Genomic DNA, 27,582 nt, shown 5'->3' with positions numbered 1-27,582 from the left:
CTCGGCATTCCCCTCAATATTTTCTGCATCAATCGTAGCATTCCCCAAGCCAGCATCCCCCTCACCATTCCCCAAACCAGCATCCCCCTCGGCATTCCCTAAGCCAGCATCCCCCTCACCATTCCCCAAACCAGCATCCCCCTCGGCATTCCCTAAGCCAGCATCCCCCAAACCAGCATCTTCCTCAGCATTCCCTAAGCCAGTATCCCCCTCACCATTCCCCTCATCATCACCCTCTGGCGGTGGCAAAAACAGTACTTCCCCAACAATATCTGGTTCATCAACTCTATGTTTGACATATATGTGAACACTCGTCAATCCATATACTTCTACAATGTTGAGAAAATCCACTACTTGTTCATCATTTGTCAATGGCTTCCCCAATTCCTCCACATCCTTGTCATCCATCTTGAACCAGTATCTTAGGTCATTCACATACCCAAGATCCCTAACAACATCCTCAATTTCCCACGCCAAAAGGAAATCAATATCGTAGTTTTTGATTTCATCCTTCAACCCCCCAACATATTGAAGGCCGGGATTGTGTTGCACTACTCCACCATGGTGAATGGTCATATCCAGTAACATATCTGCAGATGGAGTTGTGAATGAATGAGAGTCAAAGAATTTTTTGTTGTTGAAATTCTAATTGTTGAATATAAAATATGATGTTGAAAAAAATATGCATGGTTTAGATGAAAAGTTTGCATGAAAGGTTTTGAGTACGTTGCCAACGTTTCAGAATAAAGTTTGTCAAATTGTTACTAACATGCAACAACAATAAAGTGGACAAACTATGTAAGAAAAGCTTTTAAGTTGACAAACCCAGAGACCACATGTTAACTGCACGTCTAATGGTAATAATTTAAAGAAATGGTTTGAAAACAAGAAACTCAGGTACCACAATGTCAAACACATTACACATAGTCACTGCTTACTTTATTCTGAAACACATACTCAGGGACGACGACAATGACCCCACTGCCCCACATGTGAACTGTTTAATTTATTCACAACTACCCTTACTGACAAACACATAGCACTAATTTATATTTCCCACCACCTATTTTACAAGCCATCACAACATCAACATCTGACCCACATGTTGAAAAAGTTTGCAACATCTAGACAAATATCTACATTGAAGTCGACAACTCAACAATAACAAATTCCAAACTAAAAGTTATATAAAATTATATCCACATCGGTGATAACAACATCACTTCTTAAAATCTGGACAAAATTACCCAAAACCCTAAATTGGGGAAACCCTAAAATCTAAAATTACGTAAAAGTAGAGATGTTACCTTCAACACAAGGATGTCGGAGACAATGACCACGAACGGAACGGATACGAAGAGATTTTCCACAGCAACGCTAGGGACAATGGACGAGACGACGAGCACGGACTTTGTTTTTGGATGAATAGAAGTGACAAGTCCCTACGTTTTCCACTATCTTCACTATTTCCTCCCTCGGTATTCATGAAAATTTTCAAAATGCTGTCCATACTCTTGCCGCACGTGTTGGGAATGACGTTTAAGGTTGAAAATCAAAACGGCATCGTTTTTACTATGACTTGTAAGCGTCTACGTGGACAAGTGTTGACTCACCCAGACGGAAGTTAGAAAAATGGATGGAAAAATGACGAAAGGATCATTTTCAAATTCGCGAAAAAGTTAAGCACAAAATACTTACTTTCAAAAAGTGAGGAATCGAATTCAAATGGCGCTCTAACTCATGGATTTATTAGACATTTTCCCTAAGTTTAAATTCAAGAGATGTGGTGTGAAGTGTGAACTGTGTCTTTTGTGTGGTCACCTCTCCTGTCTCTATTTTGTCTAGGGGTGGGCAAATTATTCGATTATCGACTACCAAAAAATCGCCGACTGCTACCGAAAAAAAAAATCAAAAATCAAAATAAAAATTATTTTCGATTAAAATGTCGGTCGGTAATCGGTAATTTTTTTTTACCGTCGATTACTGACCGACCCGACCATATACATATAAGTAAAAAAAAAAAAAACTGCTATATTTTGAATATGCGGTAAACATTAGGTACAGTATTACAGTATCGCATAGCTGCGCAAGAAATGATTCTTTTCCAAGGAGTTTACCGCATATTTTGAACGTTTACCGCATATTCTGAATTTATTCCCACTACCCAGACCATATATATATATATATATATATATATATAAGTAATAGTTGTTTTACATTTTTACCCACTACCTAGACCCCATACCCCAGTCCATACCCATTACCCTAACCCAACACGACATCGTTTTTCAAAGAGTATATATTCATATTTTGGAAAACCCTAATCATCTAATATTCTCTCAACCCTTTAGCTTCTCCTTTTGCCGCCTCCTTAAAAACCACATTCTCTGATTCCCTGTCTCTTGCGAATCATGATCGCCGATCTCCCTTCCTCCCCAATGCCTGTTACTTGTGCGTCACAAGCCTCCATTGGACCATTGTCCCGTTTGTGCAGCAGGAAACCAAGAATTAAGAAGATTATGATTCATGAACAAAAAAATCGTGATTCACGATGACCACGAGTCAAATAGCCAATCCTGATGATTTGGTACCTGAGTTTGATTATTGTTGAGTTTGAGAGTTTTGCGTTATTATATTTGTGGTTTCACTGAATCATTGGTTTGTAACATTTGTTCAACTTTGTTCTTGAATGTTTAGGTTGTAATCTTGTGATTATTGTTGAAATTTATGGTTGAATTTCCGATTTATCTGACTGATCATTACCGATTTTTCCGTTTCTTTCGAATTATCCAATTTTTTTTCGAAATTATTCCTTGCCGGAATGAACTTACCAACAAGGATGGGTCGAAAATCGAAAATGCCATTTCCAACACCGATTTACCCGATACCCACCCCTAATTTTGTCTCCTATAATGTGAATAATGTTATTAGGAAAATTCATGTTTTTTTTTTAGTCATTTTAAAATTAATATATTTTTTAAAATTATCATTAGATAATAATAATCAATTACACATCTAATAATAATTTTAAAAATCACAAAAACTTTAAAGTTAATTTAGTATTAGTAAAAATGCAAAAAAAAAAATAGTTTTAAAGTCCAAAAAATAGAAAATAGAAATAATATAAAAGAAAAATAAAATATAAAAGAAATTAGAAAATAAAATGAAATAAAAAAAAGAAAAAATGAAATAAAAAGAGAAATCAAAGTAAAAAAAAAGAAAAAGGAAAGGTATATTTTACTTTAGAGATATATAATAAGCGGTGAAGGCCTTCGTACAGTATCAATTTATTTAAACGTGTGAACAGTAATTTTTTCTTACACCCCCGTGAAATTACTCTTTTGCCTTTCAGCTTTCTGGTATTTTGTCTTTCAACATTTTGTTGGTTTTCGAAAATTACTACTTCAGACAGGAATATTTTTGTCTTTTCGCATTTCCTTCGATTTCCATATTACTATTTTGCCCTTGTCTACCCTCCGGTTGGGCCGGGTTGGCTGAAAAATTGGCTGGATATTTTGGTCTTTCAATTAAAATTACCGATTTACCATTTGAGTTTTCAAAAGAGCTGTGTTTTTAAGGAATATTTTGGTCTTTTCACTCAGAGCGTGTTTACCATTTTACCCTTATTTGTTTTCATACAAATCAGATATTTTATTGGTTTTGTAGACATTTCATCCTCCTTTCTTCTACTTCCAGCGACTTCTTCTTTCTTCTTCGACGGATGTTGAAATTTTTTCAAATTTCTTTCAATTTTTGTCTCTGACACCAACCATACAGAAGGACGATTTGTCTACCAAATCCATCAACAAATCGCGCCGGCCAAGAGATGGAGATGAAAATCTTTCCTCAGGCTTTCATATCCAATCGTATGTAGAGCCAGAGAGCTGGATTTTTGCCTTCCTTCGGATTCGACCCATTTCTCCAAGAAACGTTCTTTACGCTTATAGACGCCAAGAACATCTTTCATGGTTTCTTTGCGCTCACAGGGGCTCTATCTTAATCCTCCCTGTAAGACTTTATTTTTTTTTCTGGTTTCTTCTTGTTTTCTTTGGTTGTGTAGTTTTTTTTTTTTTTGGTTGATTTTTTTGTTTTTGGATTTGGAGTTTCGTATGATTTGGTGGTTTTTTAATATTTTACAGAAATTTCTACACTCATCTTGGTTTTTGCTTTTGCTCAGAAATTTCTAAACATAGCGCTGTGATTTCCACGGCAATTTCTGTCAAACCGAACGTCCTCTCTATCTCTCTCTCTGTATTTCTCTTTCGCCTAGCGCCATTGATCCCTACAAGGTACTCCATCTTGGGTTCGATTTCGAATCCTATTCCATCGTCGTTTGATAGCTTTGAATTCCAAATTTTGTAACTCTTCTGAGCTTGAATTTTGGTACCTTTTTTTTTTTTCTGAAAAAAATAAAATAAAATTAGTTCGTTTTATCGTTTCGGGTAGTGATTTTGTTGGATAGTAATGTTTTTGGTTAGCCAAGAGCTATTGCTGAATATGATGTTTGTGTGTTTTTTTTTATGAGTGCAGTACCGTTCCTCAAGTGCTTACAATTCACCCTTCTGGACTACCAACTCCGGTGCTCCGGTTTTGGAACAACAACGCGTCCTTGACAGTTGGATCCAGAGGTATTTTGGCTGTGATTTGTGTTAGTTTTTCTGAATGGTTGACGTGGCTATTGTTGTTGTTATGAGGATTATCATAATAATTGTCTATTGAGTGTTGGAATGCTTGATTACATTTATTTTTTGATGATTTTTTTGTTGGATTGAAATTTTTGAATCCACTTCAAATGGGTTTTCAAATATGAGTAGAATTGTTCCTTCTATACTCCTAGAAGAACCTATACAAGCCAAACATCTTCACTAACCAATGTCCAATCATTGTAACCACCTATATGAGAAAGTGTTTGTACCGGATGGCATTGTTCAACTGACGGAGAAAGATGAATGCGCCTACCAGGAGCTGATTGCTCATCTTCCTCTTTTTTCAATTCTGTCCCCCAAAACTGTAATTTCATTTGAAAATCATGGCTTTGAAGTCACTGCTCTTAATTAGATTAAGTTTTCTGTAGATTTCAGCTCGCTTGTGGCTTTTTTATTTTTTGTGCATATTCTTTGTTTTATTTATTGATGAAATGGGTCAATAAAATACGTATGTATTTGTAAGTTTGAAAATAATGGTCAAACAAGTTTGATAGTATTACGTGATGCTGAATTTTTTTTTTTAATGAACTGATTGGCTTGGTTTCTTTTATTTTAGGTCTCTGAAAAGTTTTTTCCTGAGTTAGCTGTTGGCTTTGAGGATCCTCGCATAAGTCGCATTCACCTTAATATTGGTGATGGTATGTTCAAAATAGTGTGATTGCTTTTTTCGCTCTTTTGGTTTCTGTTGAATCGGCCTGGGTGTAAGGCTGTGTGCCTGTGGTTAATCATACATTTTATTTTTGACAGCTGCTGATTTTCTTGGACATGCACCCAAAGGGAAGTATGACGCTATCATTGTCCATTCATCAGATCCTGTGGGTATGTTGTAGTTTTTTTATTTGTTATGATTCATTCCACATTCAGAATGGAAAGCTACTGCAGATTAGTTTCTAAGGTGGATGCATAAGCATTTATTTATTTGTTTCATGAAATTTCTTTAAAAAAAGACATGGTTTGCCTGAAATCTGAAATATGCGGTCAGATTGTTTAGGAAATACTGAAAGCTTTGATTTCCTTTTGTTTTCTGTAGTTCTTTTTTAATTTTTGAAAATCTGTTGCTTATCAGGTTTGATATTATTAACCGAAACCTCACCATGGGGTTCCTTTTTTTGATATAGGTCCTGCCCAGGAGCTTGTGGAGAAGCCTTTTTTTGAGACAGCAGCTAGAGCATTAAGGCCTGGCGGTGTTCTTTGTAACATGGCAGAAAGCATGTGGCTCCATATACATCTTATTCAAGATATGAATTATGTTTGCCGTGAAACATTCAAGGGCTCTGTACTTTTTTTAAAATTTTTATTTATTTTTTATTATTATTATTATTTTAAATGGTAGAATGTTTTTGTTTTGGTGTGAAACTAATGCTTGGCATTTGACGAATGTGTTAACCCTTCATTAGTTCCTTAGAATCAGCTTTGATATTTTAGAGACATTGGACATAGTGGCAGAAAATTTGTGGAACTTGATAGTCATATAAAGAGAGGCTAGCCATGATAGCAATCATAACACGATTTTATTTGAGTTGTATATAATTTGGATTCTTCTCATTATCTGATATTATGTTCCTTTATTTGTTTCCCGGCCATGAGAGCAGTGTAGAGCAGGTCCTTCCTGCTAGCCTTTTGCCTTCTCCTACAAAATCAGCTGGAGATAATCTCTCTGATTTCTCTACGGCGATGATGGAGGTTAATAAGAACTCTGCATTCTCAATTTCTCATTCTTCTGATGAAATTATCTTATTACTGCCCAGCACTTTTGTCAGTGACAAAGCTTCACAATAATTTCTAAAAGCCAAGGTGCTTCTCACTAAAACTCCTTAATTTATCTCTTGCTATAGCCATAAGAGTGTAGGGTAGTTGATTCAAGTTGAGATTTATATTTTATTCCTTGGGTTTCATATTGGCATGAAGCTTTTTGCCATGCAGGTTCTGTAAAAAGGGTGAGCATGGCATTGAAGAATTTCTCTAACAAGGTAGCATTAAAGAATTTCCATCAAAACATAAGAATTCCTAGCTCTAAAGAATTTCTATTTACTTAAAGAATGGTTGTGATTTATTTACTTAAAGTTTCAATCTTATCTTATTGATGCTTCTATAACTGCTTTGTTTCTCCATAATTATCTTCATCTAACAGGAGTCCCTGGTGAGTTAATTGAAGATTCCAAATTTGTACCTTTGACTGCTGAACAACACTCAATTTGTATTTCTTCAGCTTCGAAGATTTGTCATACGGTTGTGATAACTAAAGCACTAGTTCCAAATTTTTTATGTGAAGGCTTAAGTGTTGACGCTATGAATGGGAAATTGACTAGAATGGCTTTCCGTGTTCCTACTGTCGATGTCCGTGGTTGACCTTACTCTGAGGCTGGAGAAGGCAGCTACTTATGATGAAATTAAAGGTGCTATCAAGTAAGAGGTGCGAATAATTTTTTAATTCTTTAGTGTCTATTAAATGTATGGGAAGAGTTGCTGCCATGTGAAACTCCTTGCACCCCAATGTCAGTGATCGATCATTGCACCCTATGCTAGTGATTTCCAAAACCTTTGATTTGAAGTAACATCAAATGTGCGCTATCTGCTATCTAAATTAACTTGTTTTCTTTTGGTATATCATATTTACTAAATTTTGTAGTTTTTACTTTATTTGTTTAAAAATTCAATATATACTTAGTTTAATAATCTAGATATTAAGTCTATTCTACAATATATATATATATATATATATATATATATGTTAACAACTATAGTGATACATAATAACGAGAACCAAGCACGTGCATTGCTCATGCCATCCAACTAGTATAATATATGTGGGGTGACCTGCACTCCACATTCAAAAAAAAATGAAGGGCTAATGCCTTTCACACAAAAAAAAAAGGGGCCAAATGGCCATTAAATAAAACAAAGAAAGAAAGGCCAATTGGCCTTTCCAAAACAGTTGAGGCACCGCCTCTTTTATATATATATATATATATATACACACAAAGGCTGAATGGACTTTGTTCCAAATGAGGTGGATGGCGCTGCAATAAAAAGGGGGCAGGGAGCCATTTTTCACGTGCAATCCAGGATTCTTTGGTTTTCATCATTTTCTCTTTGGGTGTGTTTTTAGAAAAACCATAATCTACGGAGATTCAACCGTCTAAATTCAAATTCGACTTCACAAACGTGATCTACTCATAAGGATTTATGTTTTTACCGATCGTTTTGAGTTAAATAGTTAAATTCATATTTTGAAATTTTTGGTTAAATCAAGCAAAATATGAGTTTAATCCAGTGTTTTTTTTAGGTGTTGTGCTACTTGGGGTTTGCTTGTATTTCCCCAAATTTCATATCTTATTTTGGTGAATTTTAGTAAGTTCCTTAAACCCTAACTTTTGAATGTTTAATTTTAGTTGTATTTTTATGTGATTAACCCTTAGTAAATGCTATTAGTTTAATAGTATTATGATTTGAAGTAGTGTTTTGTGAATTGGGTAAAAATATGGAAATCCTAATTTGATGGGTTAAATTAATTTGGGGTTTTTTTTTAAGTGTTTAAAACCTAGATTGTTAATTGTGGATTAATTGTGGTTATAGTAATGATTAATCCCAAATTAGCTATGAGTTTTGTGAAAATAATTATTTAAGGGTTAGGTGCTAATGTTAGTAAAAATAAATAAATAAAAAAATAATTATGGATATTTAGTTTTAATAGTATTTGCGAAGTTAACCCTAAGATTTTCTAACTTATCAAAAAAAACCCTAAGATTTTCTTATGGGTTAATGTTATTTTAAATGTATTAATGATTTAAGTTAATAAGTTAGTAATTATTGTAAAAAGATTAGTGAATATAATTTTTGGGTTAATGTTTAGTATAGAAGTATTAATGAAAATAATTTATGGGTTAGTGTGATTAATTGCGGGTTAGTAATTAATATGAGTAAATAGTTAAATAGTGATTTTAATATCTAACCCTTACTGAATATTTTGTGTTAGTATTGTTTGAGTTTTAGTTAGTGTGTAGGATTTATGGTAGACAATTGAAACCATTAAAAAAATATTATGGGTTTTCCAACGATTTAGCCTTGAGCGATTCAAGTGCTAATTAGGGTGTTAATTATTTAAAGTGCTAAATAGTGCAATGTGTTATTCCACAGTGATATATTGCAAGGTTGGCGTCTAGGAGACCTAAGTTTGATATCCACACAGCCTGGTGAGTATTTTACTTACTGAGGGACATTAAGAATTTAAATATATGAATTGCTATGTTTGGTTTAATTTGATGTTAATTCTATGATGATGATGATTTGGTATATGTAATTATGAATTATATTGTGAAAAATAAAATATGTTGAATTGATATTGAAGAATGCATGAGATTTGTGTTGTGAATATGATATATGTTGATGAATTGATATTGAAGATATGCATGAAAATATATGTGAATGAATTTGTGAGATATTTGGATTGAGAATTGTAATGATAAATGGGCGTTGATGAAATTGGTTGTATTTATGATTATGGAATAGTGGATAAAAATGTATGTGATTGAGTTGTGAGAATTGCGATGATAAGTTTATATTGATATGCTTGAAATGGCTTAGGGTTGAATAACATGAAGTTTGAATGATGGTTTGTATAGTATGAGATTATGTGTTAAATATGAATTTGTTGTGGATGTGGTATGTGTTGAAAGAAAGATGTTTAAGAATATACATGTGATGATATGTATATAGTGTAGGTGCTTTGGTATTATGAGAATCCGGTAGTTGATAGATGGTAAGTCCAGTGTTGTAGTATCTGGCACAGTGGTAGGCCATAGCGTAGTAGCTCTTGGCTAAGGGTGGTAGGTCATAGGGTAGTAGCTCTTGGTTGAAATGTGTGCCCTGCAAGTTGTAGCTTTACGGGCGGTGCTGACGATAACCTAGTGTTGTAGTGCTAGCATTCGTGAGAGGTGTGCCCTGCGAGTCGTAGCTTTACGGGCGGTGTTATGGTAAGCCTAGAGTCATAGCTCTAGCACATGCGAGTTGATATTTTTGGGTTCTATGCGTAAGCCTAGGGTTGTAGCCCCTAGCTGTCGAGTTGGTAAAATTCAGGGTATTGCTTATGGTATGCGTGGAATATTGTTAGTGGAAACCATGATAATATATAGTGTGATGATCAGCGTGACTTGTACTTGATAATGTGTTGTATGAACTTAATTATTTTTTAATAACCCTATTGAACTCTGCATGCATTAATGTTTGTGATGTTGTATACTTAGTGAGTTTTATACTATCGAGGCCTCAACACTTCTTATTGAAGCGGTGAACTCATATTTTCACCTATACGGATGTAGCTACTAAGTACTTCGGTCGTAGTTGATGGTATTGTAGAAATGTACTTGAGATATTATGATTGAAGCACGCCGCGACGGTTGTAATTGTCGGACCACGGGTGTCCACTGTTTTATAGGTTTGAATTTATGGCTCGTGTCGCCTGTGACAATTGTATTGTTGAGCCATTATTATTATGTAATTATTGTATGGATAAGACTTAAACGGATAGATGTTAAATGACTCTTTGTTGTAGTTATTTGTGATAGATGTATAAGTTAGAATTTTCGCTATTCAGGTTTATGTCTTCCGCTGCATAAATAGATATAGGTTATAATCTGATTATTAGGTACATGATATGGGGCATGTACTATATGTTGGCTTTACGACACATTGTCGTGCCACTGAGAAGATTCGTTTATGCAAAAGATTTGTATTAAAAAAAAAAAATGGTCGTCACAAGAATACTAGCAATACCCAAACCAATGGAGTGATGAATGAAGCACTTCCCATTTCAGGATTCTTCATTTTAGTTGGAAAAATTGTTAATGGATCATAACTTATAAATCTTTATATATACTTTAAAATGGGGGTGGGCGTTGGGTAAGTTGGTGTCGGAGACACCATTTCTGACTCCCGACCGGAATTGTCGATAAATTCGGATAATTACCCAACCATTTTCTGAGAAGTAACATATTTTAAATTTTCGGTTAATTCGGAATAATCAGGTAAATCGATAATGAACGGTCGGATAAATCAGAAATTCAATCATTAATTCATTAAGATTATAGCTTAAAATTTTAACTTTCGAACAAACCCAATAACTCAAAACTCATAGACTCGTACCCAAACAATAATCAATTTCACAATTGAGATACCTAGTCCCCAACACACGGAAACATGTGGTGTATATGTCGGAGAAGAAGAAATAAACAAATTTACCTGATTAAATTGGGTAGCAAATTTTTCTTAACATATTCCCTTATACACTGAGACATAAAAACTAAAAAGGATAGAAAATCCTAGAGGACCTAAACTTTTAAAAGAAAATGTCGAATGTTATGTTGATTCAGCGATTAAGTTTATTACTAGACCGGAACACGTCAACATAAGAGAGAGAGAGAGAGAGAGAGAGAGAGAGAGAGACGGGCGGCTAGGTGTCACATACAGTGTGGGCGGCAGCTGCAGTAGGGAGGGAGTGATCTAGATTCTAGGGTTATTTTTTTTTATCGGGAGAGTGGGAGACGGTGCATAAGGATGATTCTAGGGTTTGAAATGTCAAATGTGACGTGTGCGAGAAAAATTCGGATATATAAGCTTGTTAAACGGAGTCGTTTTAGTTGTTATTCTAGGGTTTTTTTGATAACGTGACAAACAACGTCGTTTTGCACAATGTCGGTCGGGTCAGGTTGGAACCCAACGGAAAAATTCTTCTACTTGATTACCGACCGACTATTAATTTGGTAAATTTTTTTATTCCGATTTTCATTTTTTAAAAAAAAATTTTTATTTTATTTTACGGTAGACATTAGGCTGTCAAAGACGGTTTGGTGGTGGTTGGTGAGTTTTCGGTAATCGGTAATCAGATAATTTTCTCCCCCTACTTTGAAAATTTATTTTAAAAATAAAGTCTCAATGATAAGGTTCTAATTTTTGGTATGTAGGAAGGGTTCAAATCTTAACAAGGGCTAGCCATCCTTAGAGATTATTTTCAAATTGATTTTACAGATCGAAATTTTTATCATTTAAAATTAGGCAACAGTATTTTAAAGACAAGAAATTTTGACTCTTCTTTTAAAAATGATAAATATATATTCTGAGCTTGTCCTGTATGGCTATATTATATATAAGTTTTCAATAAAGTGGTGTGAACTCTGTCTTTTGTGCGGTCACCCCTCCCGTCTCTATTCTCTCTCCAATAATGTGAAATAAGCAAAGAAAGACTTGGGGATAGAGTGGTTGACTCTTACTTGCATCTGCTGCGCCTGCCTGGTTCTAAAATCCAACAACAAACCCACTCTCCGCCACTAGTCTTTGCTCTCGCTCGCTCGGTCGCTCTACTTTATCAGGTTGATCAATTCACATTCTCTCTTTTCTCTCTAAAGAAATACATATTTATAACTATTTATTGTTTGCTCTTATTATATTTGGTATATGTAATTCTGATAGTCTCTTATATATGCTGTGCTGTTTTTCACAGTGAGATGTTTTTAATTACTTCTGCACTGAAAAATTGAAGTTCATATTTTCCTTTTTCCATTTTCTAGGAATTTTGTAGTCCAAATAGTTTGGACATTGTGACTTTGATAAACTTTAGTTATGAGTTAACGTGGACATTATTACCCATTTTCTCTACGTAACAATGAAAGAAAGAAAAAGAACACGGGAATGTCGGGAAGGGAAGAGGTCGAGCTGGTATATAATTATAACATCCGTTTCCTGAAGTGTTGTTATCTTTGGGGAAGTGCATGTGTGCTAAAACATTGATGTTATTTTCTTTCCTCTATTATCTACTTCATTTTCTATAAGAGATCATGAACAAGAAGAAATGCTCAAATAAAAGAAAATCAAAGTGTTGATCAGATCATAGTTAAGGATTTATTGATTTCATAAGAACTGGTTCTGTCTCAGCCGGCAGTGGCGGATGCATTCCTAGGCCAGTAGGGGCCGTGCACGGCCCCTACTGGTAATTTTTATTATATATGGCCCTTACCTTACGGCCCACCTCTTTTCTGACTTTTCTAATGTCTTTTCCTTGTTATTCTTCCTGTAAGTGTAAGATCAAGTCGGTTAAATTTTGCGTGCGTAGGAAAAAAAAAAAAAAATACTCCATACTTCTATGCTCTCTTCTACTACTCTTGTCAGGAACTTTACATCATTAGATGAGAAATGAAGAAAAAAAAAACGTCTCAATCGTGTGGACCGTGTGGTGGAAGAAGGCACGTCGGTTTGTAAAACTCCCTTTGTAAAATTTTTAGTACACTTACCATTTCTCAAATAGAATTAGAGATAGTCATGAAACTGGAAAGCTTTCTCTTCATTCTTCTTTGTTCTATGTTCTTATAAGATAAAGAAGTTTAACTGTTCAAGAATCAAGGCCAATCGTCACTGGTATGAAGTATATATATGAATCTCTAGCAAAATTTATTTTTTATTTTTTAATTACTCTAAAAGGTAATTTGACTCCCTTTATAATCTTATTTAAATTGTTTTCAAGTGGCGTAATTCATAATATTAGATTACCTAATTCTCAAACAAAGCATTTGTGAGAGATGTGATTAATGTGTTAAAAACGAAGGTAAGCTTTTGTCATTCTTGATCATTAATCTTATTTTTATGCGAGTTTTATCTTGGAAGTTCTTTGTTTCTATGTTTTTTTTTTTAAAACAAATATTATTGTTCATAAGTGCCTAATTTTGACTTTTAAGATTGTAGACTTGTAGTAAATTTCTTGTAATTTGGTTGTTTAAGTTTTGTTCCTATCTAAATCAATAAAATTGTGTAAATATATATATATATATATATATATATATATATATATATATATATATATATCTAATTATAGACAATAGAATTATGGAAATAAAATTTTTATGTGGAAATAGTAAAAGTCTAAAAGATAATGTTATGTATTTTGTATAGCCATGAAGTAAATTTCTTCAAACAAAATGATAAAATTTTGGCCCCTCCAACCATAAATATTTGGCTCTGCCACTAGGCTCAGGATAGAGGCCTGCATGTGGAGTCTCCGCAAGTTTTCTTTCTCTCTTTATTTTTTTTAAAATTTTATTTTTGCAAGCTTTGTCGTTTTGCTATCTTATACAATATTCTATTTGAACATGGAACTTATGGTACAACAAATCGATATAGACAATGCCACAACGATTCCTTTTACTTTTAAATTATTCTTTAATGAGAAATATTAGAGCATTTATTGCGGTCTTTCTTGAATTTTTTTATGTTGACTTGGCACCATTTTTTTAATTAAAAAAAAAACTTCAACTTGTAACCGATTGGTTATCTCTTTACTCCTTTTTTCTTCTGTGCCAAGTTAGCACAGAAGAACCCAAAAAGGACCACATGTAGTAAATGTTCTAACATTTCTCTTCTTAAATATGGACATAAATTGATATTTACTTTAAAAATAAGGTGAGCGTTGAACTTAATCAACTAGTAAAGTATATCTATACTCATGGTTGGATTTTTTTACTTTTTTTATATTTACTTTTATTTTTGAGAGAACTTCACTTATAACTTCTTAACTTTAACCTATTTAGAAAGAAGGTACCTAAATTTTAAAATGTCTCAATTTAATGTATCCAATTTTTAAAAAGTTTCAATCTCAGTTTTCCGTTAGAATTTTTCGTTAAATCCTGTCAAAATTCTCAAAATATCCATCATTTGTTTAAGAAAAAAAAAATTGCTAAAATTTAGGTGTTGGTAAGAATTTAACGGAATTTGCAAAAATACTCGTGCTTGAATCTTTGAAAATTTTTATAAATTCTTTTTTAAAAAAATAAACACATGGGTATTTTAGGAATTTTGATAGGATTTACGAAAAATTCTAACGGATGACTAATATTGAAACTTTCTAAAAAATTAATACTTCAAATTGAGACGTTTTAAAGTTTAAGTATCTTCTTTCAAAAGGGGTGAAAGTTTAGGCGTTTTTTTATTTTTTATTTTTTTATTTCTTAACTTCCCACATGCTGTATATTAATTGCAATGTCAATTTGATAAATGGTTTTTTTAATCTTTTTTATGGGTTCCTTTTATGCAATATATATATATAATGTCTGGCATATTGTTTTCTAGGTCTTACCATTTCTATTGAAATTGGTAAAAGTAATTTAAAAAATAAAAAAAAAAGGAAAAAAATGCATCATTAGTCACTGTGATTGGTCTCATTTACAAATTGTTCTTTTTGGTATCAAAGTGAATTCAAAAGTCCTTATGGTTGGCCTAATATACAAATCACTATCTGGAGTCAAATTCCATTAAAAAATTTGACAGATTCCGTTAGGTGCCACATTAGCATCAATAAGATGGTGACATGTGTCACTTTTGGTGCTAATATAACACTTAATGGAATCTGTTAAATTTTTTAACAAAATTTGACTTTAGAGAGTAATTTGTAAATTGGGCCAACGACATGGACGTCTGAATTCACTTTGATATACTACAAGGAGTGAGTTATAAATTAGGCCAAGATGATGCATTTTTCCCTTTAAAAAAAAAAAAAAAAATTTGTTTCTTCATTATCATGTCTATCTAGTAGTATGTTTCAAAAAAAAATGTCTATCTAGTAGTATCTGCACAGTTTTACAGTAAAAAAATATTTTTTCTTCTGCCCTGAAAAAATTCCTATGGTGCACAATATGGGGAGGTTGCACTTAATTAGAATAGATGAAAAATGGTTTGTCTAATCAATTTTCCATTTTTTTAGGAACCAAAATTCAGCTTGTTGTGGCAGTACTAAAAGAAGTTCGTGGCCTGGGGTCTATTAATAATTTGGACGTTGATTCTTCTTCATTTTGGACATTATATCACTGATCGATAAGGTCAGATATGAGACAACGCGGTCGTCAGCAAGATAATTGGGAGCGGTTAGCATCATCATCTTCTTCTTATTATTATAATTATATAGTTACCTCTCAATTGATATATGATAATTAATTATCATTGTAAACATTTTTCACTAATTCTGTTTGGCTGAAGCCAGAAAGGCATATATGCCATTAATTCTTTTTCACCACTTATATACTTTTTTTTTTGCTTGTTATGATCAGCTCGATCAGTAGTACTATTACGGATGTTGAGAAGCAATTAGGTCCCCAGCAGCAGGATGATGGAGTCGATTCAGGAGGAAACTGGGCAAAACTTGACCCGACTGGGGGGCTCATTTTGAAGTGGCATGCGATGTTTGTAGTGTCGTGTGTGATTGCAGTATCAGTGGACCCTTTGTTCTTTTACCTTCCTGTGATCAACGAAGATGACAAGTGTCTTGCCTTAGATCGAAGACTAAAGATCACTGCTATTTGTTTGCGGTCGGTCTTCGATATCATATATTTTGCAAATATGATTTTGGGATTTCTTTGTCCTTATATAGACGATGACGCTAATCGTAAATATGGACGAACTGAGATTGTTACAGATGCTCTGAAAATAAGAAACAGGTACTTGAAGTCCTACTTTCTAATTGACATCCTTGCCATTCTTCCAATCCCACAGGTACGTACGTAACAGATACCTTTTTGCTTAAAAAAATGATCCCTACACTCATTTCTCACAACAGCCCTACAACAAGCTGACGTGGTTGGTAATATTTTATTATATTTTTGTTTTGTTTTCATTTCTTTTTGTAAAAAAATAATAAAATATTACCAGCCACGTCAGCTTGTTGTGGGGCTGTTGTGAGAAATGAGTGTATGGATCATTTCTCTTTTGCTTATGATTAAACCGTGTTTTTTTTTTTTTTTTGGTTTTTTGTTTTTCAAGTTTAGCTGCAATAGGGAATATAAAAAATAAGAAAAACTTTACTTATAATATCTGATCTTTCATCACTTTTGCAATTAAGTACTCAAACATTAAAAAGTGTCAATTTAAGGTATCTATCTTTCAAATTTTTTCAATTTCAACATTTTGTTAGAATTTTTCGTTAAATCTTACGAAAATTCTCAAAATGCCCGTTTTTTTTTTTTAAAAAAAAAAAAAATTATAAATTTTTTCAAAGATTCAAACATGAATATTTTTGCAAATTTCGATAAATTCTGACAAACACCTAAATCCTTACCCTTTTTTTCCCCACAAAAAAATGAGGGGTATTTTAGAAATTTTGATAGGATTTAACAAAAAATTATAACGGAGGGTTGAAATTGAAAAAAATTAAAAAAATAGATACCTTAAATTGACATTTTTTTTAAAGTTTGAGTACTTAATTGCAAAAATTATAAAATATCAAAAGTAATGAGTGAAGTTTTTCCTAAAAGATATTAAAGAAGTTTATGTGAATTGAATATACGGAAAATTATACCTATCTTGTTTGAACATGCTGGTTGTAATTTGTCCAGGTTTTAGTTCCAATTATTTTTTCAAAAATGAGAAGCTCGAAATTTTTGGACATAAGGAAGTTCCTGAACGCCTTTGTTCTCTTGCAATATGTGCCAAGAGTTCTCCGAATCTACCTATCATGGACTAAACTTAACGAAAGTTCTAGAGAACTTGCTAGAAGAGTATGGATTAAAGCTGCATTCAATATTTTTCTATATATCCTTGCCAGCCATGTAAGATTCATTATCCCACTTAATTTTTTTTAATACTTATTTCAGTTTTGCTTTAATGGATTTAGCATAAGTACGGTAAAAGAAATTAAAGGAGATCTTCTATAATTTTTTCAACTGTCCATATATATATTTAATTCTAGTCTGTCTTTATAAAACTTTACATTTTAAATGAAAATAACTTGATAATTAATTATCACAAGCATGCATTGCGAATATTTTTCAGTTGAGCTTGATCATTAAGTTAGTTTGTAGGAAATTTTTGTCCGGTCTTCTTCTTCTTCTTTTTTTTTTTTTTTTTTTTTTTTTTTTTTTTTCATTTATAATTGTAACTTATGCTTATTTGTAATGATTAATTAGTATGTCGTCTTTTGTAATTCGGGTATAGAAAGCCAAAAAAAAAAAAAAAAAAAAAAAAAATTGAATGGAGAACATTAAGAAAATAATCAGAATTCATTTCTGCTTCTCTATTTCTTTTTTTCTTTTTTTAGAGTGACTTTTCGAAACAGTCAAGCATATTTATACTCTCACCACCAGGGAGGAGCTACATATAGACCAAGGGAAGCCATGACCTCCCTTAGTTTTCAAATTTTATATTAATTTTTTTTTAGTCATTTAAAAATACACGTGTATTTTTATGCTTAAAAATTAAGCTTAGCCCTATCAAAACTAAATTTGACTCCTCATTTATATTTAGGCTCCTCCCAATATTAAAACATTTTAGTTTGGTCCCTGAATTCACCACCACATTCATTCCATACACCAATTCATCAGTTACAACTGAGAATTAAATACAAAATGTACAATCAAAATTCGAAGTTCACTACGTTTTCCTTTTAAGAGGAAGTAGTAATTTCTCATTTTTTTTGCTATCATATCTGCTTTGCCGATTGAATTTAATCATCTTTAAGAGTCTTTCTGGTCTTTTAGGTACTTGGTGCCTTTTGGTACTTCTTCTCTATCCAACGAGAGACGGCTTGTTGGCACATAGCTTGTGAAAATCATATTGGATGTACCCCAAGTGCTTTTTATTGTGGTCGCAATTTAGGAAATTACACATTTTTGGATGATGCTTGTCCTATACAAACGCCAAATACAACACTCGTTGATTTTGGAATATTCCTTGAAGCCCTTCAATCTGGTACTGTGTCGTCAACAAATATTTTACCAAAGATCTTGCACACTTTCTGGTGGGGCCTTCGAAATTTGAGGTTTGCATATATTGGACTCTTTGTCGCTCCAAATCGAATACTTTGCATGTTATCAATAAGCATGTCATGATGTTACACATTGATTTAGGTTATTAATAATCTCATACATTATACTTCTCCAATCTTGCAGTTCTCTTGGTCAGAACCTTCAAACAAGTACCTATTTCTGGGAAAACTGCTTCTCAGTTTTTATTTCGATCTTTGGTTTGCTATTGTTTTTGTACTTCATCGGTACTGTGCAGGTTAGTGCTTGACATCTTTTCTGTGTGTATATATATATATATATAAGATTCAGGACACTTATTCATATAACTAGCTAGGTGTGTGAGCGTAATTAGATCAGATGCTCTCTATATCCATAGAAGGACAATGAAAAAAATATAGACTCCTACTTTAACGTGTGTGTGATTAATTGTGTAATAAAATATTAAATACAGAATTTAAAAGAGACGAATATTTTGTTGACGAAGTGGAAACTCTTATTATCAAAAGAAAAACCATTTCGGGGCAGCTAAACCCAAAAAATTCATTAACAAAAGAAATAGCTAGTTACAAAGCAGTCGTACACACATACCCCTGATGCAATAGTCATACCTTTAATTAACTCTAATACGTACTTATACGTGAACGTCTCCCAACCAGATCTCATGTCTGAAGGGTTCTTCAATGGACTCTTTAACATAGGGCTCCTTCCTAAGCTAGACTTCAATCGATCAAATCACACACAAAGAAAACTCTAAGAGAGTTAGCAAATCTTACAATTTCTGCCTAAACACCATCTCTTAGCACAATGAAATTCAGTACTGAATTCTGTGAATAATACAAGCCTAGAAGCTTTTATTTATAGACTTTAGAAGATTTAATACAATACTGATTCGGAGTTCTCTGGGCAGCATTCGGACTTAGACAGTGGGCGTCCGGATGGCAAGCAGCAACCGACTTCTTTTACGTGTTTCTTCATTAAACTTTAGTCTCTGCATTCGGATGGTGTTGCCTTAGCCTCCAAACGATTGCATGTTGTCTTCACCAACCGTGTCTGTTGAGTTGTTCAAAACCTTCTAGAACACTGATGGGTGTCAGGACGTTTCTATGGACCATCCGGACGGTGACTGGGAAATCGACTTTGCTAAGCTGTAAACTACACAGAATATTCCTGGGCTCCGAAAATTACGTTCTTGATGCTTGTGACATTGATATTGTCATATTAAGGTTTTTTCCAAGTTGGAGAAATAAACTCTGAATATTTTGGAAAACTTTAAATATTTACAGCATTCCTAATACGGTAGTACACTAATATAGTAGTGATTTTGTCAACAGAATGTAGCCAATAAAACTAACAAACTCTCCCTTTGGCCATTCTGGAACAAAATTCACTTGATCGGTTAAAAATACAATCCGAGTCCAAAAATTAAAAAACTCCCCATTTTTGTCTCCAAAGGACAAATGGTAAATAAAGTATTAAAACCACAGTAATTACAATACTAAAGTCCAACCAACAGGAAAGTAGTAAACTGTTAAAAAAAAAAAAAAACCCAAAATAAAAAACAACTTGCTGAAAAGACAGAAAGAAAACAAGATTAGACTTCGACAAGTAAAGCAGCACATACATGTATCTAAAACTGAGAAATCAGTTAGATAGCAAATAAAAAATATGCAAACGTATAATTGAGAGTCAAGTATTTAATGAGCATCAATTTCCCTGCAGATAGAAATTTTAAACAATGTACTCAACTTATGTTATGCATGTGTGTGTGAAAACTTTCTTAGTAAGGCAAGATATTCACTGATAAGATTTAAAAATGATTGAATTTTCTTAGGGAGAGAAAAAATTCATATTAGATGAGTCGAAAGTCAAACATTATTACTAGGGCCTAGCCACTCTCATCTAATACACTCCCTTTAAGATGCAACACTTTTTCTTTTACTTAGTCCGTTAGTGACCGTCTATTTCTGCAATGATTTGGTCATTAACTATTTCTATAGGGACAAGTTCAAGAATATTTTATTAGCACATTCAGCAATGGATCTTTTTGTGTATCCAGATTTTCTAAGAATTTAATACTTTTTATTATTTGTGCTGCAACATACAAAGAATACCAGAATTTTTAGGTTCTAGTTTCAACTAGCAAGTTGGTCAAGTTGACCATCTTTGCAAAAAAACTCTCTTACAAGAATTTTCAGAAGTTAAAAACCATAGAGGAAAAAAAATTTACCTTAGGGAAGTTTTGGATAGTGCACATTTTCATCGTATGAGAGGAATACATTATTCGTCATTAAGATACAGTAGAGAAATTCAGCAGATATCAGACTCAAAATCTCAATCAAATGTAATCATATTCTATCAAGGCATAATGAACTAAGATATCAGTTAAACATACATGTAATAGTTTAAAAACTTGTAAAAGACAACCCCCCCCCCCCCCCCCCCCCCTTGTTGAAAAAATAAGCACAAAAACATGCTATTAAGGAATAAGATAAATTCTAATTCTAGCATGTAAGATAAGAGCAAACATGTCCTCATAAAGATGTTTGAAATTACCAAAACATAAAAGCAGTCATCCGACGTGCTTTTTCTGTCATCCTCATAAAATACCTTTAAAAATTATTCTCAAGATACGAATAGAAAATATGAGGATAAAAAAATATGGTTCTAAGCAAAATAAGACAGAAACACCCAAAGCAATACAAACAAACCTGACATGCTCTAGGATTAGGAACCAAAATCCTAGGCATGTTGTGTTCTCACCACTAGGTGAGTCCACTCCCTCTCACAGGGTGAATGGTCTAATCATTTCTGACCCAAACCTTCTTGATCCCCAGAGCAAGATTGTGGGCTTTGTCCAAGTTGTCCAGGCAACTCGGGACATTCTGCATCATGCTTAGCAACCCTTCATAGACATGGTTGCTGTGACGCTCTGATTTGTTGTTTCTGGGCTTACCACTCTGTCTGTTGGTAAGAACAAATCTCAATTGTTGCCGCTGATGCCATGAATCTTGATGTGCCTTTGGAGGTTGAGTGCCTGATGTTTCTTTCTTTGGCAGTTCCTTCTTGACCTTCGGCTTTTGAACTTGCAACTGTGAATAATTGGGTCGGATGTGACCGCTGATGCCACAATAATGGTAGGTAGGGACAAACCTTTAAGTGAGTTGTCTTTTATGTGGAGGGACATATTTTGACTTGGAACCTTTTTCAACATATTTATCCTTCTTAGGAGCATCCTTCTTATTCCAAGTCCTCGAGGAATTTAACTGACCACAATTTGGTCTAATGTGTCCCACCATCCCACAATAATGACATGTAGGTAAGCTTTTCATTGTGGAATGCTTAGGTCTTGCCGGTGTAATGTTAGAATTCTCACAAGAAATCACAATTGCCTTACTTTTGTCTTCATAGGCATTCTAAGGCTCTGGAATTGAGGGCTTCACAAACACAGTTTTTGAAGTAGAGGTAATGTTGGAGGCATCAGTAGTAGCTACATACTCGAGACCGGTCTCGTTAGATGAACACTTCTGTCCTGTCAGCATCTGGGCTAGCTTGTTGTCTGAGAACTTCTCCAACTGTAACTGTGCATCGATCAGTTTATCTTCGAAGTCCATTATCTTCTGAAGTAATGTGCTTTTTCCTGTCTTCACAGTGCTTAGCTCCATCACATTATTCTGATTAGTTTCTCTGAGCTTTGTGAACTTGATGTATAAAATTCCAAATGCCTCTTTTAGTTCTTCTTCATCACTGCTCTAGAACTCCTCAGAATCAGCATGTGTGGAGCAATAAGAGCCAAAATCCTCTGATTTTTACTTGAATCATCACTGAGAGTAGTGTGGATAGCCTTTCTTTTCACCTGCTTGAGGTTTCCACAATCTGCTTGGATGTGCCTAAAACCTGAACATTTACCACAGTTAGGACCAAAAAGATCATTTTTGTTAGTTTTAACCTCTTCTTGTTCAATACCTTCGGGATCCCCTTCGGAATTCAGTAAATCCCTGAGATTCCTAGCAAACATATATAGCTATAACATCTTCATCATCAAATTCTTCTTCAGAAGAATTTTTTACTTTTACCTTTTGTAGCCTTGAGAGCGATGAATTTAGCTTTCTTGATAGGGGCAAAGACAACTGATAGGTTAGAAGAGACCTAACGAGTTCTTCAATCTTCATGTTGCCAAGATCCTTGCTTTCTTCAATTGTGATCACCTTGATTCTTAATGAGTTTTGTATCTAACATCTTCTTCCCAAGATTAATCATAGAATTACGAAGATCATTTATTCTATCAGAAAACTCATTAAACGTCTCATCTTCCAACATTCTAATATTTTCAAATTCAGAAACTAACATTTAAAATTTAGCAGATTTAACCGATTTGGTTCATTCATATGTAGTTTCAAGGATATCTCATACTTAGCAGTTTCACAATTAGAAATTGTTGAGAATTTTGATGGTGAAAGTGCTGAGCTTTCGGCATTCATAACTTGGTCATTCGTAGCACGAGTTTGCTTTTAGAGAGCACTCCATTCATCTATTTTTGTATCCGGTGTAGTCCATCCAGATTCAACAATATGCCAAACGTTTATAGCTTTTAGAAAAAAAAATCTCATGTGTGATTTCCAATAGCCATAATTATATCCATCAAAATAAGGAATAGAATGAAGTGAGACAAACATGATAAAAGGAGTCTAGGATCACAGAGTCTAAGATCACACTCATGAAATTAATCCAAACACGAGTTTACCCGGTCTGATACCAATTGAAAAAATATGGACTCCTAATTTAACGTGTGTGTGTGTGTGTGTGATCAATTCTGCAACAAAATATTAAATGCGAAATTTAAAAGAGATAAATATTTTGTTGACGAAGTGGAAACTCTTATCAAGAGAAAAACCACTCCAGGGCAGTCAAACCCAGGAAATCTACTAATAGAAGAAATAGATAGTTACAAAGCACTCATATTCACATACCTTTAACTCTAACACGTACCTATACGTGAACGTCTCCCAACCAGACCCCCTGTCTGAAGGGTTCTTCAATGGACTACTTTAGCTTAGGGCTCCCCCCTAAGCTAGACTTTAATCGATCAAATCACACACAAAGAAAACTCTAATAGAGCTAGCAAATCTCATAATCTCTACCTAAACACCCTCTCTTAGCATAATGGAATTATGTACCAAATTCTTTGAATAATACAAGCCTAGAGACCTCTATTTATAGGTTTTAGAAGACCTAATACAATACTGATTTAGAGTTCTCTAGGCGGCATCCAGACCTAGACGGTGGGCGTCCGGACGGCAAGTAGCAACCGACTTCTTTTACGCGTTTCACGCGTTTTTTCATTAAACTTCAGTCTCCGCGTCCGGATGGTATTGCCCTAGCTTCCAAACGATTGCATGCTGTCTTCACCAACTGTATCTGCTGAGTTGTTCAGAATCTTCTCAAACACTGATGTGCGTCCGGACGTTTTTATGAATCGTCCGGACGGTAACTAGAGAACCAATTTTGCTGAGCTGTAAACTATACAGAATCTTCCTAGGCTACAGAAATTGCCTTCTTGATGCTTGTGACACTGATATTGTCATATTAAGGTTCTTTCCAAGTTGGAGAAATAAACTGAGCATTCTGGAAAATTCTGTATATTTACGGCGTCTTTGCTACGGCTGTACACTTGTCAACATAATGTAGCCAATAAAACTAACAGACACAACATGCACTTGCTGTAAATACTGGGACAAAGAATCTAATTAAAGGCCAACTTTGAAAATTTTCTCTAATTTATCATCTTTTATCTTTGTTAAGGCCTTTATTATTATTAAGCTGCATTTGTTGCAAGCTGCTTCTCACACTTACCCACCAACCGCCTTATTTTTTTTTTATTTTTTTTTTTTTCAAACGTTAATATATAAGAGTTGACAGTTTTCTACATGCATAGACTAATTTTTGTGTAGAAGTCTTGTAAAATCAAAAAGTTCTGGATTCAACAACAGATTTAATTACTAATTTTGATAGTTATTTTTTTTTTTTTAGATTACGTACAATATTAATTATGATAAGGTCAACTTATATTTTATTATTGTAAATAATTAAATTCATCATTTTTTCTGTATTTTGATAAACCGAATTTATTGTGAAATAGACATACATGCAGATGGCAACTGAGAAGTCGGAGGAGATAACAAAAAATACGAAACGTAAAGAATTAGAGATACAGTTATGGCTATCTAGAAACAAGCTCCATGATAAAATGAAAGAACAGATCATCTCTTGCATACAGTACAGACTAAAAGAAAAGAAAGATTTTGATACGGAGAATCCGATTCCTCATCTTTCAGACATAAAACTTACAAAGGAGATTAAGCGCTATATTTGCTTACCCCTGCTAAAAAATGTGAGTTCTTTTTCTTCTTCTAAGCTTTTGGACAAAGTAAAAATAACTGTTCAATTGAAAACTATAATTATTTTTCTTTTGAAGAATGTTAAAAAAAAAAAAAAAAAAAAAAAAGAAGTTGGAATTATGTAAAAATCGTATAAAAAAATGGATAGGCAATATGATTTTATTTTAAATGAATTGAATTGATATTTAAATTGCAATTGTTCATTATCCAAGAAACCCATTTTAGCATTCTTGTTGAAGACCATTGACATTCTTGACAGTTGAATATCCCTACGGACCCTACACCCTCATATAATCATTTCTATATTGGACTTCTTAGTCTTCTTCTCATTATTATTCTCACTATTTGCAATTAATCTAGGTACAAATCCTTAAAAATGAAAATGATCAATATCAGCTGCGATTGATCTGTGAATCTCTCAAGCCATTGTACTACAATGAGAACAGCTACATTCTCCGAGAGGGAGAACCACTTACTGCGATGCTCTTCATCACGCAAGGCAGTGTATTGTGCTTCAAAACCAATAATGGTGAGAATGGTGAGGGAACCGTCTCAGGCGCTCAGTGTATTGAAAAAGGTATGTTCTACGGAGAAGAACTTTTGGAGTGGGGGTTCAATGGCTCCCCCGAGCCCCAACTATCCAACCTCCCAATCTCCAAAACTGTTAAAACCCTTACAAAAGTTGAAGCCTTTGCTCTGACGGCCGACCAATGGAAAATTCTAGTTTCTAGGCGTTCCCAAGCAGCTTCCCATGCAGCTTCCCGAGCAAAACGGTTTGCACAAGCAGCACTAGCTCGCCGGCACCTTAATGAAAAGATGAATAAAAATTCTCCCAAAATGGCTAAGGAGAACAGCACGAGCAGTCATGCTCTTGGGGCTTTAAGACTAGCAGTGCCACACGTTGTTGAAAAGCAATAGATTGTTCTGAAGGTCTTTGTGTTAAGTTGTATATTCCACTGGTTTGCCTGTGATATAGTTGCTAGTTGTTTGAATAACAATCGCAACAGATTGTTATTTGTTCATGAATGTGTCTTTAGTTTTTCAATGTTGTAGCTTGATGTAGAATACATGTCTTTATACAATAAATCAAGCTATTTTATTTTTCTGATGGCTAACAAACATTAAACAAATAGAATCTACCGCAGTGAGTAATTAATGTAACATTGTTGAACTCAAAACAATTCCCACTTTGAAAAGGCTAGAGAACTCCTAGAACGGAGTAGTTCTTGAAGTTTCTTCTCTAACGCGCGCGCGACTAGCTATCTCCAGAATATACTCCCAAAACTGGTGGAAATTTAGCAAGCTCAGCCACATCACCGGCTCCTACTTGGATCAGAGAAACATGCTAGCTGCTTGGTGTGTAATATATACCTCTAAAATTAACAAATTAAAATAATTAATTTAGAGTATTACCTATAGTGCCTACATATATATTAATTAATTCGTAATTAGTTGGATTTACTATTCTAAACACGTACTGATTATCGATCAGGACAATTCAAAATATAATTTAACGTAAAACTCATGCTATTGAAAATCTTATACATAAACATACATACGTATAACTTTCCTCTGCTTGTTATGTGTTGATCTTCTACCTGATCATAAACACCCCATTGCAAATGGGTGTATAAGTAATAAGATCAAGTATATATAAGGCAAATGGCCAAGAAAAAAAAAAAAAGAAAAGAAAAGAAAAAGGACTCGGGGTGATAATTGGCTTGTCATGTGCAAACCTCAAATATCAAGGTTTGGATTTTTGCAGGTTAATATAAAAAAATTTGTATTAAGGATTTTCTTGTGCCAATGAGGTTAACATTAAAAAAAAAATAAAAATAAAATAAAAATAAAATTACATTATTTTGGACGGTTTGGGTAAAACTGTCTGGAATTCCGGACAGTTTGGCCCAAACCGTCGATAACCCGGATTCCCAATCCATATTTCTAGACGGTTTGAAACCGTTCAGAATAAACCGTCTAAAAATTATTTCAAATGGTTTTATGCAATTTCCAAAATTAGCGATTTTTTTTTTTTCAGTGAATGTACAAGTTTTACTACGGTTTGATTTTTTATTTTTCTTTTTTGCTTTGACTTTAAATCTCTTGACTTACCCATTTATTGCAATGGAGTTAACCTGAAGCTTAATATGTAAATATTTGAATATATATTTAATGCAATATATTTTTTCTTGGCAAGCACAGACGTTTGACACTCCTCCAACATATGCACGTGTGTTTTTAAAAAACAAACAAAAAGAGGACGGAAACTATGCCAATGAAGCAACGCGGGAGAGATGTGTAGGCTACTCATCTTTCTTTTATTTTTGTACTTTTATTTATTAATTATTTATTTACAATTGCACTTATCAAAAAAAAATATATATTTACAATTGCCGTGGTGTTTGACTTCACTAATTTAATACAACATACAAGAAAGAATGGAGGAACTAATACCCTCTGACCCTGCCACGTCATCTAGCATGACTAAAGGGATGATACGCTAGCTTCCAAACAATGCATATTCCCAAGCGTTTGGGAATAAGGAATAAGCCCGAGTACTCGGGCAGGATTCGAGGGGTTGGCAAGAATGTTAGGCCTTTTTCGGAGACCACACGAACATACTATACTCCCACACAGGCAAGTTCACAGCATTCTAGGCCCTTTAGCACAGCCTTACTGGAAGAAATCAACCGAGCAGTCACCCTAGCA

At 33.9% G+C, this 27,582-nt stretch overlaps 2 protein-coding genes and 1 long non-coding RNA gene across 16 annotated transcripts in view; all 3 read left to right on the top strand.

Annotated features, from left to right (window-relative positions):
• The window catches only part of LOC133857727 (cyclic nucleotide-gated ion channel 1-like), an 82,043-nt gene that overhangs the window by 25,999 nt on the left and 28,462 nt on the right, over positions 1-27,582 (top strand). The gene's annotated exons all lie outside the window — the stretch shown is intronic.
• Positions 3,686-25,975, top strand: LOC133857637 (cyclic nucleotide-gated ion channel 1-like). 14 transcript variants are annotated; one of them, XM_062292985.1, is made up of 18 exons: positions 3,686-4,008; positions 4,178-4,289; positions 4,531-4,628; positions 5,263-5,344; positions 5,454-5,525; positions 5,825-6,389; positions 6,455-6,500; positions 6,630-6,676; positions 6,838-7,112; positions 7,993-8,057; positions 8,844-12,070; positions 15,448-15,607; positions 15,791-16,232; positions 17,072-17,284; positions 18,212-18,492; positions 18,623-18,734; positions 24,615-24,866; positions 25,234-25,975. In XM_062292985.1, exons 12-18 carry the CDS (start codon positions 15,570-15,572, stop codon positions 25,789-25,791), a joined length of 1,896 nt encoding a protein of 631 aa, XP_062148969.1. In that variant the 5' UTR covers positions 3,686-4,008; positions 4,178-4,289; positions 4,531-4,628; positions 5,263-5,344; positions 5,454-5,525; positions 5,825-6,389; positions 6,455-6,500; positions 6,630-6,676; positions 6,838-7,112; positions 7,993-8,057; positions 8,844-12,070; positions 15,448-15,569; the 3' UTR covers positions 25,792-25,975. The 14 variants fall into 14 exon arrangements, with proteins under 14 accessions (XP_062148969.1, XP_062148953.1, XP_062148939.1 ...); XM_062292969.1 differs by having other exon boundaries at positions 6,455-6,676; XM_062292955.1 differs by having other exon boundaries at positions 5,825-6,500; positions 6,916-7,112.
• Positions 20,922-22,156, top strand: LOC133857711 (uncharacterized). The gene is made up of 2 exons (XR_009898367.1): positions 20,922-21,612; positions 21,705-22,156. It is a non-coding gene; the product is annotated as an uncharacterized LOC133857711 (long non-coding RNA).

Source organism: Alnus glutinosa, chromosome 1 (assembly GCF_958979055.1).
Source record: "Alnus glutinosa chromosome 1, dhAlnGlut1.1, whole genome shotgun sequence".
Lineage (NCBI taxonomy): Eukaryota > Viridiplantae > Streptophyta > Magnoliopsida > Fagales > Betulaceae > Alnus > Alnus glutinosa.
Note: the sequence above shows the minus strand (reverse complement) of the source record. Positions and strands in the feature narration are given on the sequence as shown.